The following is a 14,867-nucleotide window of genomic DNA, read 5'->3' as shown; positions in this document are numbered from 1 at the left end:
GAGTCTATATATAATATTCAATATCTGTTACTGGTATTTGCATTTCCTAAGAGAATGTGTGCAACCCGTCAGGATCAAAGCCTAAATCTCACCTTGTTCAAACTTTCTGAGATTAAAAAAAAAAATAATAATAATAATAATAATTAAAAGATTTGTCAAATTTACTTCAAACCTATTGAAACCAAAATGGAAGCCAGTTTCTGCCTTGGAGTAAAACAAAGGGGGGATTGTATATCTTACAATTATGACTCTGTTTCTTGTATTTCTGATTTTATATCTCCCAACTGTGACTTTATATTTTATAATTCGGAACTTACAACTCACTGTGACTTTATATCTCACAGTTTCAACAGTATATTTCTCAGTGTGCATATATTTCTTATTTCAAATTTCTGCTCATAATTTATGAAGAAAAAAAAAATATATATATATATATATATATATATATATATATATATATATATATATATATATATATATATATATATTAGTAGTATTATGTTATTAGAATTAACTAAAACTACTGAAAGAAGTTAATTAATATTATAATTATTATACTTTAAATTAAATTTATAATTAAAATTATATCAATAGTATATAAACAATAATAGTATATAAAAATACTAAAATAATTCTGCTTAAAGAAGTGACTCATATGTTTCAAGTGGCTCAATTCTTTTGAATTTATACAATAGCTTTTTTTTTTTTTAGAGGAAAATGTTGCATGTGCAAACAAGTTGGTATGTCAAGATACATTGTACCACATTTGAAATGACACTAAGATTTTAAGTGAACAATGATTTAAATTTCAGTGATAACAGAATTGTGATTTTTTAATGTACAATACCTTTAATATAAGAAGAATATTGTTACAAGAGTAAACATTGTGCTTGGGTATTATTTGCTTTGAGCTGCTCCAATTGGTGTGATAGAATTTATTCTATTGCTTCCTTTCTTTCTCTTCCCTCCTTCTCTGTCTGTCCTGGCTTGCATTCCTCTACAAAGGACGCTCTCCAAATCAACAGAGCAAAACCTGAAATGGCTGATACCTGTTTACCTAACAACACTTACATTCCTCCTGCCTTCCTTCTCTGCAGAGGTTTTAGTCTGTGAGACTCTCTTTGACAGACTAACTCAACAGGGAAGAAAACATAAAACAGCATGAAATTTCACACAAAATGATAACTCCAAGCTAAAAGTATAAACAGCAAATCATTTTAAGGATTCTTTTAAAGGCAAGTTTAAAAATGGTACACATGTATGAACTGTATCTTAAAATGCACTTTTTATATAAAAGCACTGTTACATACATCTAAACGCAGGAGGTAAAAATGCTATCTGGCATCCTTCATATCAAGTCCCAAATGCGTAAAGACGTAAAATGTTTGTCTGGCTCCTAAAAATATAATGCAGGCTGTCAGACAGTCCCAATATCAAAGTTAAAAGAGTATGCTAGCAATTAAAAATGTTTTCTATTTTTGAAAGAGTATGCTCACCAAGGCTGCATTTATTTGATCAAATACAGAAAAACAGTAATATTGTGAAATATTATAATAATTTGAAATAACGATTTTCTATTTTAAAATATTTGAAAATGTAATTTATTCCTGTGATGGCGAAGCTGAATTTTCAGCATCATTACTCCAGTCGTCAGTGTAACACGATCCTTCGGAAATCATTCTAATTGAGAAATTGTTTTCAATTAAGAAAACAGTTGTGTTGCTTAATATTTTTGTAGAAAACCATGAGAATGTTTGAAAAATTTTAACTTAAATTTAATAGCATTTACTTAAAAATAGATATAATTTTAATTAAAAATAATTTTTTCAAAAAGTTGTTTTTGCAGTGAGGCCATAGAAGAACCATAGTCATTTATAATTCGTAACCTGTGATGGTTGATTACAGGTGTTTTACAATGTTTTCTTTTTTCAGCTTCGAATTGTCACGTTTAATTCAGTGCTGTTATTTTGTAATCATTTGTGAAATATACTAGCATTTTCTAAATAGTCAATCCTACACTCATTGTTTTTCAGTGTAGGTAAACAACCATTATGCGGTATATGTCTTTGTGTGTAGGTTAAGAAGTATCAGAGTCAGGTACATCATCGTCATCATCATCATCATCATCATTGTGCTGTCAGGTCAGATCCTCCGGCTGAGCACCAGCACTAACGCCTGCCTAAGGCTCCACTGGGGAAAAGCACCCGGAACACTATCTGACAGGCTGCCCGGCCTAAGGCAGGAAGGTAACACGTGCCCTAAAATACAGGTTGAAAATAAGCAGGCAGTTCTATGAACTCTGCGTGCTTTGCCGTGCTTAGCCATCTCTGTTAGCTCGGTGTCAGGCCGCATCAGGAAAAGTCAGACAAGACAAGAGAGATAGAGGGAAGAGAGGAAAAGATGCCACAGAAATGGACAGTCCTTTCCTCGTCTTGTCTCCCAAAATAAAATGTGGCCAACACTCAAAGCGACCGCTGACATGTTAGCCGCCGATTTGGCATGAAGAACGTCCTCTCACATTATTTCCACGAGCTCATTTTCTGTGGAGTCTGAGATGTGTTTGAACACGTCTTTACGTCATGTCTCAAGGAAAGTGAAGGCTGCCATGTCGAATCACCGATCTGGATGGCTCCTGTCAAACGCTCTTGATGTTCAAGGTGTGTATTTCCTCCTGCCTTCAGTTGAGATACAAACATCTGGGAGGAAAAGAGGGGTAAAATACATGCGCCAGACCCGACGTTCCTTGTTCTGTCTTTTAACACACTGTGATAATGAGCGCTCAGTTTTTAAACTGTCGGGATCAAGGCGAAGCTCTCATCTTTTCTGAATGCAGTAAATCATTTAAGAACCTCATGGACAAAGTATTCACTTCAGATGGTGCAGTTCAAATGAGCACATTCTGCATTTTAACTCACCGTCATTAAATCAACTGGGAAGACTTCAGATCAGGCAAAATAGTGCAGGGATGTTCATTATGTATGTTTACAACTATTATAATGTGAAGTATGCAGAGACATTCCTAGACCATTTCAGAGTTATTTTAGTATTACTCTAATATTTTATATTATAATAGTATTTATTAATATTTTGAATTAGCTTTCATTTTTATGTTTTTGGCTTTACAAAATATTAGTATATTAGTTTTAATCATTCTTTTGTTGTATTTTTATTCAGAAGTAATGGAATATACCATAAAATCTCCAAATGCTATAAATATGGATTTTAGTTCCCCTCACTCCACAACAAATGCTCTAAATTTAATGGCATTCAGAACAGAACCAGAATGAAAAATGTTAAGTATAAAACGAACATAAATTATCGTGGCATTCTTAATAAACAACATTTATTTTAAACGCCAAGCCTAAACAAACTCATTTATAGTGTAACTAAAACTTGTGACGTGCGGGAAATGTGCTATACACATAAACCTGGGCTCACACACCTCTCTCATTCACCAAAAATATATGTGTTTTGCTTGCTTGACATAATTGCATTATACAAATGCTTTGGAATATAAATTGTTGCACGTTTCAGATGATTAAAAATGTGACTTATATTTCGGAAAAAACAGTACTTTATTTCCAGGCAAGTTTTAGATTTCAATTTCATTAAAGACTTATTTCAATGAATATCTTTGTCCCTGAAATATTGCTCTACAGCCCTAAATGGTCAAAATAAAATGCATTATCATAGATCAACTGACATACAGTTCTGTGTTTACAGCTGCAGTTGCACTCGGTCTAATAAAAACAGCAATATTCTTTAGAGAGATAAACTCAAGACCTTTGTAGTCCCTTAGTGGAAAAAAACACAATGCCAACCAAGGAGTCAGAGTTTGGCTGGTAAACTGGAAGATCAATTCTTACTTGTTGAGCCCTGAACATATAAAATCACAAATGTTTCATATATTGTAGATTTTTGGTTATTAGGGATCTCATCCAGGGGTCCTGCACTGGCTAAACAGCTGCCTAAGGTGAATGGGAATACTAATGGACCGGTTTCTCCAGCTTTTACAGACCTCCTTGTTTTGACCTTTACGTCTTTTATGTCAAGTAAAGTTGTAGGCATTTGACAAAGAGCCGGATCATTTTCTACCTTCACCCTCAACTCACTCGACTCCAAGTTAATAAAATGGAAATCTTATGCAGGAAGTACTCTTCTCCACTGTACAAACAGGGAGACGGCTAGCTGACAAGCACAAACAGAACCCAGCATCGTGCCTCGCCATTTCCAAAGGGAGCTCACGTCACAGATGACCTTTCGCCGTGCGGTTCTCCTCTTCTCCCGTTAATACATCATTAATCTCTCAATAGGCGGTGACACGGCAGACCTCTGCCGAAAGATTATTGTTTGTTTTTTCTCTCGTTGACTCCTAATTATCATCAGCTAATGGCCGCGCCTTCCTACCCTTCAGATTTAATTAACACTCCAAAGAGAAAAAGAGGGCCAAATGTTTGCTGAGAGTTTGGGTTAATCATCTGTATGACACAGTAAAGGGGTCAGTCTCGGCCGGGATCTATTTTTATGATTCTAGAAATACTAAATATGAGCATACTGTGGTGATTATCCAGCAATGAGGTGAACGGCGATTAATAAAAACATTTTTAAGAAGATGTGACACATATACAAATGGGTTCATGGCTTTGCCCTTTTCTGAACAACATTTCTATGACTCAGTGAATAATGTTAGAAATAAAGTGCATTTACCCATATACTTATGCAGTTAAGCCTGTTTTACACAAACTGTGTCTGCACTCTATATTTTAATGAAAATGTAATGAAAATGAAGTTGCAATATGGGTTAGTTTGATTCTCAAGGCAATTCTCTTGATTTCATTCGACTGATATATGTGCAAAGTTTTATTATGGATGTCCAAGTTTTTTGTGCCCCCAATCTCTAATTATTATTTTTTTCAAACAATATATATATATATTTTTTTTTTTTACAATCAAAAATGTATTATATATTAATTCAAAGATATACAGAATATTAATGTTGAAAATTGTTCATTAAACGGTGGAAACATTAGAAATTGTGACAATATGTTGCAAACAACTAATATTCAGGTTACTCTGGTAAATTTAGGGTTTTCATTAGTTAGCCACCATATTAAAGACATAGTTTATGAAGAATTTAATGTTCTGGCATAATTTTTACTCAAGCTCATGTCTTTCCTGTGGATCACAAAAAACAATATTTTTTTACAATGTTCTTTTTTTAACAGTTTTTTTTAATACATACAACATTTGCGTTCCACAAAAGAAACTCGTAAAAAAAATTTTTTTAGGTGAACTACCCCTTTAAGTGTTATAATTTTCACATACATTTTTCGAAACACCATATAGGTAAAATATACGAAACATTATTTATGCTTCATACCTGTTCTAGATGTATAGCTGATGCTAACAAATCCATTTATATTAGTACACATGTATGTCTTTAGTTATGATGAATTTCCATAAGGCTCCCGTTCCAATCCAATTAGACACATATGAAGGTCACTGGGTGTACAGAGGACCTGTTGAACAATCATTTAGAGCCTCTTAATCACTTCCAACCTGAACAGTCACTTACAGCTCTATTTAAGTGAACAGTGAACAAAGTGTGCTTTCCACATGCTAACGGTTGGTCACATGCAGCATGTATGCCCCTGGCCATAGACATCTACATACATAGAAATGCTCAGAAATTATTGAGCGAGAACTTGCACACTTGCACTGAATCATCATTAAGAGCAGGTTCACAATCTGGCGGGCATGAGAGTTTTTTCTTGGCCACAGGTGGGGGGTGTACGTGGCTCTATTTCTTTCTGGCTGTGTGTGAAATCTCTGACTAAACGAGCTTTCAACTGAACGAGCTATTAAAATGGGCCAACGAGTCGCACCGGCTCACTGCCCAGCCAGTAGCACTTTGTATGGTAAGTAGCCTCCTGTTTCCTGCCTGCGCTTCAGCCAATAGATTTTTTTGTGTTTCAAACCTTTATTTAATCTCAGCTGCTTCTACTCCGAGGCTGAGGCTCTCACGCAGGTAGAGGGATAATGGAAAAAAAGGTGCCATATTGTAGAGAACCTGAAGCAATCTGGGGTTAAGAGAGGGTATCGCAGAAGTGGGCAGAAAAAGAAACAGGCTCATTACGGCAAGCAGCTAGTGGGCCTCCTGCTGCTTCAGATCCACAGTCTCACCTGCCAAAAAAAACAGGAGCCTTTTGGCCCACAGAATCATCGCGTCTACATTTAACATCTCTATCTTATGGTTCTGTGGGGATTCGATGAACTCCCAAGCAGCATTAGGGAAAGAAAACATGAATTTGTTCATCTGTTCACCTGTGATGTTCATACATGGTGCCATTGTGAGTACCTTGATCACACTGTAAAATGTGCAGTTATTACCAAAAGGTGCTAACTCTACCTGACCTGACCCTTTAAAGGGATTGTTCATTGGGATTGGGTTAACTTTCCTTTTATATATATTTATCTTCCAAACTATTATATGACTACCTACATTACATTTATTCATTTAGCTGACGCTTTTTTCCAAAGCGACTTGCAATTGCTATATATGTCAAAGGTTGCATGCATCTGGAGCAACCCTGTGGTGTTAGCACAGTGGATAAGACACATGCCTTTGGTGTGAGAGACCTGGGTTTGAATCCACTGTGAGACACCAATGTGTCCCTGAGCAAGACACTTAACCCCTAGTTGCTCCAGAGGCGTGTGACCTCTGACATATCTAGCAATTATAAGTCGCTTTGGATAAAAGGGTCAGCTAAATGAATAAATGTAAATGTAATGTACCTATCCACCTGTCTTTCAATCTGTAAATCTATGTACATATATGAATACCTGTCCTATCTATCATATATGTATATATTTCACTGCCTATATAACTGTCTGTTTGTCTAAATGGCTTACTATCTGTCTATGAATTTATCTATCCATCTGTCTGGCATCTTATACATCACAGTCATGGGTTACATTCCCAAGGAATGTACAAACTGATTACAAGTATCAGCCAGTTGCATAAATATAAAAATATATAATATGCTAAATTCCCATATGGCATCTAAGATTAAATGAGCCACTTAGACACCCACTTAATGCAGGTTTAATTGGAATTTTGTTGAGCTATAATGTGCCACCACCAGTCAAAACCCTGTAAGCAGTAAAACCACACACTATCAGACATACAGCTCACCTGTAAACACATCTGTGCTGCTCACCATTATTATGCATTCAACACCTTTTTCTGCACCCTGGGGCTGTAAGCACAGACCCCTATCTGCTAGGAGCGGCAGCATTAAACAGTCATAACTCCTTATCATTTTATTGTTTGTATTGTGTTTGCATTGAGGAGGGGCTCAGTGCCACCGCTGATGCAGAATGCTTTAAGCACACAAACAAATCCCCCCTCTCTCTTTCTCCATCCCATCTTTAGCCTCAGCTCAAACCCACACATTCTTTTGTAATGAGAAGAAAATGAGGAAGCGGTTCCCAGAGCAGGCTGGTTTGAAGCTGCAGGCTGAGCATTAGTACAAGTGTTATGATTCCGCTGTCACTCCTCAGAGGAAAAAATAACTGGATGGAGAACTTTTTTATTTTTTATTTTAGGCAGGTATACAACAGCAGAATGGCAGACGCCAAAGCCCGCTGACAAAATATGCAAATTAAAGTAGTTCTTGCTGATACTGGAAAATATTTAAAATAAAACTGATGTGTGTGGGTAAGAAGTCGGGGTTGTGCACACAAATATGTCAAAATTGGCTTGTGAGGACATATAAAGTGGTTTGATATTTAAAACAAGCAAAATCATGTTTTCGTTTACATTTACTAATGTCAAGTTTCTTTGAGGCTAAGTTTAGGGCATTGTTAATGTTAGTGTTTGTGTTTTATTGTTAATGTCATTGTTAGTGTATCTGTAGTTCAATTGGTAGGCAAGGTTGGGGGTTCGATTCCCTGGGAACACATGATAAGTAAAAAATTGATAGCCTGAATGTACTGTAAATCGCTTTGGATAAAAGCGTCTGCTAGATGCATACATTTATTTAATTTAATTTAATTTTAATTTGTTAATATCATTATATTAAAATGAAAACCATTAAATCTGTGAGAGGTCTTCACTTATGTAGCTAAAAAAACTGTGTGTGTACAGGTACAGGTTTTAAAATATAGTAAAACGCGTCAAAAACCAACATGTGAAGGCATTTGGACTGGTCCACACAATCACAAAGAGCAAAACTGTTTTTGCTTTAGATCTAATAACGCAACAGGTTCAAGTGAGGGTGAAATTTGGGTGTAATATATAGTAAATATTGTTTTAGTATGAAAACCATTTAGTCTCTGATGAGTTCTTACAATGACAGCTTCAGAAGTCTGTATGTGTGTGTGAGCACGTCAAGAAAGCTGTAAATTGCTCAAAAATTATAATCCAAAATAATTAGCTACAACTAATAACAACAAGAAAGAGAAAGGAGACATAAGTAAGATTAAATGCTCGAGGGGAAAAATGTCAACAAAGGTAAAACAGCACCTCTCTGTGGGCACACTTATGTTGATCAATCAAATTTCATGACCTGGATGTTTCTTGAATTATTCCGTGCTTGTTTTGATATCTAGACAGTAGTGTAATATATTTCAATTTTGTGTCCACATTGCATGCCACGTATTAAATACTGACACAGACAGCAAAATTCACGCATCTATAATTTATTGATGTGCGTGCAGCATATAAGAGTTCACAAACAGTGGTCCCATGGGCGCCTGTCGCCATGCACCGCCTCTCTAGTCTTAAAAAAGATCACCAACTGTGTTATTTGCTAGTCCTAGTTAAGCGCGTGCAGTAAATAAGCTCTAGTAGTTGTCAGCTGCAGTGCGGCATCGCTTTTCTATTTTTAAGAATAATATTACGTGCGGTGTATTAATATTTCACCAGGGCACAGCCAAATGCTTAAAGAGCTAGACAAACCTGAAACTAACCTGGTTAAAAACCTCATAAAGAGTTTCAGATATATAAACTCGGATACGCGTGTAACAGTCACGCGCACGTTGAATAGAAATGTAACCTACTTTCAGCTTCATGCCTTTGCTTGAACTGCACCAAATATACAATTATATAATCTAAAATGTTGATCTTACCTCGCCGGAACATCCTGAAGGTGCGGTGATGATGCGTTGCACTTTATCCCACTGTGATAGTCAAAATAAGCGTCCCATCTTTAATAATCCGTGTCATATGTGATAAAAGTTTAATCTGTTTTAATGATCTTCAGGCGATCCACATCAAAAAAAATCTTAACTTTTAACCCCTGGTCTCAGGTATCGATTAAGATGGAAAACAACATCGCCGACATGGAAGTCTCACATCACCGGATATTTTCTTTTTTTAAAAGAGAGATGACTCCGAGAGATGTCAGACAAAAATGTTTCATATAAGCTTCAGCTAGCAGTCATAATTGCCGTTAGAAGCTTTCAGACGAGCATTTAAAGTTTTACAATATCAGTCGATGTGACGGGAAAGAAGCCTTCTGGTATTGTATAGCACTTAAACGATGAGTCAAATGAGTGTTCTGGTTAGAAACTGCCTTAGGATGCTAGAGATGCTCGGGTGGTTAACGGATGACAGGCGCCCCTGTGTCTTCAGGAGTCGGAAAGCTGGAGCACTACGGGAGGGAGGTGTGGAGGAGGGTAGCCTTTATGCGATGCCCGACTCGTGAAAGAGCCATTCCTGCGAATCGGATCTTTTAAATGAATCAGTTGAATGGCTAACGAGCTCTCGAGCGGTTCTTCAACCGAGAACCGTCTATTTTTGAATTCGTAAAGACAACTGAAAGGTGACAGTAAGATCAAAAAGTAATTAATTTTAATAATCGCCTGCATGTTTAAAAATGAAGCGTACTGTTTGTGACTTAAAGGCGTGAACGTTTGATCAATGTGAATAAGAGTTGGTTTTAATGTTATTAGACTAAATAGCCTAGAAACTGCAAAATAGCCTAAACTGTTCAAATGGATTTTAGTATGTTTTATGAGGGAAATCATGATGAAACTGATCTGAGAGACCGTGAATTGCAATAAACACCGTAATTAATTAAACTTAACAGAAAAACATAAACATCAATGTGGCTTTCTTGGAACGCATACGGATGTCAGTGAGCGCGTGATGACGCAATTACGCTGTGACGCATTAAAAGAATCACTGATTTGTTTCTTTGGAACCGTTCATTAAAATGGACAGTTCAAAAGAACCGATTAGCAGAATTGAATCAGCATAGCTAGAGTCTTTAGGACCAAATGAAAGACGGAGTGAGACCCTCTCCCGTCTCACTCCGTCAATGTTTCCATCCTGCTCTCTCTTCCTCAGGCAGACCTGCATCAACAAGGAAATCTAATCTGTGTCCGTTCGTCTCAAAGCCTGTCCAATGTTTTCTTTCTGAGCAGATGAAACTACCTGTTTGCTCTCACTTGCCCTCTGACGACAGAAAGATAGGAGGAGAGATCATTTCCTGTTTTATGGATTTTGTTTTCCAAGATGAAGTCTTAAGAAAAAATATCCACTTAAATTGTATTAGCTATCATGTGTGTGGTGGGATTTAGTGATATATTTTTGAGTATTTGATCATGATAGTATAAACTAAAGTCATCCATTTGATGCACTCCAATGTTTAAAGGCCACAAGGAAAGAAAGATTTATTATATTATAAATATCTTATCAATAATGGTAAATTAGTGTTTTAAATGAATTTATAGTGTACCATAATTAATATATGTTTTTGTTTTTAGGATATGAATTTCTCTGGCTTTACCCAATAAATCTGCCATGACAGCAACACCGAGCTTCCCTGAGCCAAGTGGCCACAGTTAAGAGCCTTAAATCTCTGTGTCTGTGTAAGGTGAGAGTGTTAATGTCCCTGTGTCCTGTATGTCTCTGTGTAGGGCAAAGGGGGTTAATGTCCCTATCCAGCGTCATCTGACAAAAGCACCTGTCACATCAGGATCACACAATCCAGAAAGTAGTAGGGTCAATCACAAGGCCGCTTTAATCCAGAGTAAAGAGGATAATGTTCCCCCTTTCCTCCCTCCCTCTCCCTCTGGGACCCGGTATAGGATGGACACTGATAAATATAAATTGTTCTACCTCCCCGGTGGAGTCTTCCTTTCTCCATTTTGGTTTATCTCCAGGAGGCAGAAAAGTAAGGTTGCAGTTTAATCACATTCTACTTCGTAATACATTTAATTGGTGTCTTATTTATTGCACTATACTGAAAAAGCAGGCTAGATTTTCTTAAAAATTGTATGTTTGTTCCATTGAACAACTATGGTTTGGAAAAACATGAGAATGGATAAATGAGGACTGGTACATATGGTCTTAAAATGTCTTAAATATGGTCATTTGCAGTGCTTAATTGGTAAACAGACACTGAATTACAAGCAAGCATGAGACATGCATGAAAAGAAAGACAAACAACATTGCATGAGAGGAGGAGTCATGCAGTCTGTGCCTGTCCTCCCAGAGGAACCTGGTCAACTGACACACAATATTGTTTGTCTCCAGGAGGTGCAGCAACAAACCCGTTGTTTTAAAGTGCTGATGAAGACATTTAGAAACTGGTCACACTCCAGGGCACTAAGAACTGTGAACTCAGTAGGGATGTCAGATGTTGATTTTCTTTCAGAGTCCAGTCTGTCCTTTCACTTGTTTTGAAAACCTTGCAGTCTTGTTGAGTTCACCATCTGAATTTAAAAGCAATTTATTTGTTATTTCTTTGGTCTTGCCCTATTCTTTCTAATTACCCCTATCAACTCATCCTACACTGTTTATTCTTCTCATGAAGACATGGGATTGGGATTGGCATTTTTTGATTTAAAATTCACTTCTAAAATAAATAGTACTCTGTAAAATATGAAAGATCAGGGTTGTATAGCTTTATAAGGCAATAAACATGACAGTTTAGGTAGATCCCATTCTTCCACTGGTTTAACTCCATGAATCTCTCTCAGAAAAAAAGGGGAAAAAACACATATATTACCGTCCATTTAAATGTAGCACAGACTGAACTAGTGTATTAGGAGTTGATAGTAGTCTCGAGTTTGTTTTTATCACGTCATACTAAAATGACTGGGAACCAAGCTAATGCTATATACTCTTAAAATGTAGCCCCGCAGGTCCACATTATTCATAAAGAAGAATTAGTTTATGACTCTAGAGGCAAAAGGTTTGGATTCAGACTCCAGGAATGTTCTCACTTTCATGTTCAATATATTACAGAGCTTTTGAGCAATTGTTAGAGATTTGAACCTGAAATCATTTTTTGCAGCCTGTGCTGTGACTTTCAATCCTGGCATATAAGTGATCAGCTTGATGGGTTTTTGACCTTTTGGTGACCTTTCACTGACCATCCACAAACTTCTTCCTCGTAACGAACACTTTGTACTCTAGCTTCCTAACATCCAAATTTGAAGCTTAGATCTCGACCTTTTCAACAGATGGGCTCTTGCCTTCACTCTCCTTGCCAAATTATACAATTGCTCCTTTCTGAGGAAAAATATGAGTCATTTTGTGAACTTCAACGACTGGTGCACTTTTAGCTACTGCACATGTGCTGTGCGGTCCGTGGGAGTCCCGCTCAGCTCTGCCAAGGTTACAGGCATCCGTGACACACCGCCCAACAGATATGTTAATCAATATGCATGTACCATGTAAACAGAGTATCCTTAGGAATATGTGAGGGGCTGATGATAGATGAAGTGATAGACAGACTGGAATAAACTAACTCCCTGATAAATGAATGATAGATACTCATATTTTCATAGGCAGACAGACAGACATACAGAGACACATAATGACAGATAGATAGTCAGACAGACAGATACATACATAGACATAATGACAGACAGACAAACAGACATAAATAGATAGATAGATAGATAGATAGATAGATAGATAGATAGATAGATAGATAGATAGATAGATAGATAGATAGATAGATAGATAGATAGATAGATAGATAGATAGATAGATAGATAGATAGATAGATAGATAGATAGATAGATTTGTAAACATCACATCAGCTGCTTTCTCTCTTACAAACAAAAGCCATGACACATGAGGAAGGTGTGAGAGCTCTCCCGCCACCACAAGAAAGGATGGTGTGGGTGCAGGAAGAGGTGAGAGATCAGTTCTAATTGCCAGGAAAAGAAGGATAATGAATATACAGGGAGATGGAGTGGACTGCTGACGACGCCTGTTTTCATGACTCACGGGACGTGGACTTTCTCTCTTCTACTAAACTTTGCTATCAGAGGGGCACGCCACATCATTAAGTATGGGAGGGAAAAAAACACTGTAAACACTTGAGTCATAAGGACTGGAGGTCAACTAGAATGGCAAAATTACAGTCAGTGTTTTTTGTATATGTTTAGGTTTGTCTGTCAGGGAAGGTTTGACAGCCTAGAACCTTGAATCAAAGTCATAAATTAGCCCAACACTGTTTTTATCAGAAGAAGAGAGAGAGAGCAGAAAATTCTTGTTATTTCAGAAGAAAAAAAACAGAAAGTGTGCGGTACCAGGCTGCATATTAATAAAACAAAGAGGTGGGAAAACAATTGCATTTTCTAGGGGTTTGTTTGTAAGATAGCACCTCACTGCAGTCAAGACTGTTTACACATTCACATAACACACTCATGGATATTCACATCTATGTGTGCATACAAACAGTTGTATTATGTAATGGATTAATGCAGGAATGCTTTCTGAAGTCAAAATTTGGTAACATTTTACAATAAAGTTCAACTTCTTAACATTAGATCATCCATGCGGTATAATGAACTAACAATAGTAGACACTACCTAGTGATGGCGCCTCACATGGCTGCTTCAGTGCTTGGCTCTCCAATGTTTTTTTGTTTATTTGTTTATCAAACACAATCAGTTTCACCAGGGATGAACTGCTGAACATTCGGTAGAACACACCACAAAATCTTCTACTGGATTTCAATTATTCAGACGTTTTACTGAACGTTGTAGTCGGCGGAGCAGCTGCGCTGATCAAGAGCTTCAGGACGCCCAGACGGGGAAGAGAGCCGGCGCTCGTCAAGCTCCGAAAGTGCGGATTTCAAATGCCGATGCCTAGCATCCATCTGGCGAATCTCCGCTCTCTACCCAACAAAATGGACAAACTTCTGCTTTCCAGGACTAACAAGGATTTTTCAAACTATGCTCTGTGTTTAACACAAACCTGACTGAATGACGCCATTCTGGACAGCGAGCACCATCTGCCTGGCTTTCAGCTGTTTAGCTGTTCAGATTGCAACACAGAATCAATGGGGATATCGCGTGGTGGCGGGACATGTTTTTTCATCAACAAAAGTTTGTTTACAGATGTAACAGTGTTAAAGAAGATGTCCTGTCCTGAACTGGAAGTGCTTTCATTAACTGCAAGCCGCTCTATTCGCAGCAGGAGTTTTGCTCATTCATTCTTGTGAGCGTTCACATTCCTCCGCAAGCGCACGTGAGCTCAGCTTTAAAGAAACTCACTGATCAGATCACAGACACAGAACAACAACACCCAAACTCTGTTTTAATCATTCTTGGGAATTTAATAAAGCCAGTCTCTCTCGTGAACTGCCAAAAATACAGACTGAACATCACATGTCCCACCAGAGATAGTAATATATTGGATCACTGTTACACCACAATAAAGGATGCATATCACTCTGTTCCACGAGCAGATTTGGGGAACTCTGATCACTGTTTGGTTCATCTTATACCGACCTATAGGCAGAAACTGAAATCAGCTAAACCTGTTTTAAGGACTGTAAAAAGATGGGCTAATGAAGCAGAGCAGGATTTACAAGCCTGCTTCGACTTCACTAACT

At 37.3% G+C, this 14,867-nt stretch overlaps 1 protein-coding gene across 1 annotated transcript in view; it reads right to left on the bottom strand.

The window, feature by feature from the left end:
* Window positions 1-9,271, bottom strand: part of LOC113110068 (reticulon-4 receptor-like 1) — a 97,971-nt gene extending 88,700 nt beyond the window's left edge. Inside the window, exon 1 of the mRNA XM_026274072.1 lies at window positions 9,133-9,271. Within this exon, the coding sequence (XP_026129857.1) occupies window positions 9,133-9,145 (13 nt within the window). The 5' untranslated portion in view covers window positions 9,146-9,271. The remainder of the gene's footprint in view (window positions 1-9,132) is intronic.
* Window positions 9,272-14,867: the final 5,596 nt, after the last annotated feature.

The sequence above is a fragment of the Carassius auratus genome, chromosome 10 (assembly GCF_003368295.1).
Source record: "Carassius auratus strain Wakin chromosome 10, ASM336829v1, whole genome shotgun sequence".
Classification (NCBI taxonomy): Eukaryota; Metazoa; Chordata; class Actinopteri; order Cypriniformes; family Cyprinidae; genus Carassius; species Carassius auratus.
The sequence above is the reverse complement of the archived record's forward strand: the minus strand, read 5'-3'. Positions and strand labels throughout refer to the sequence as shown.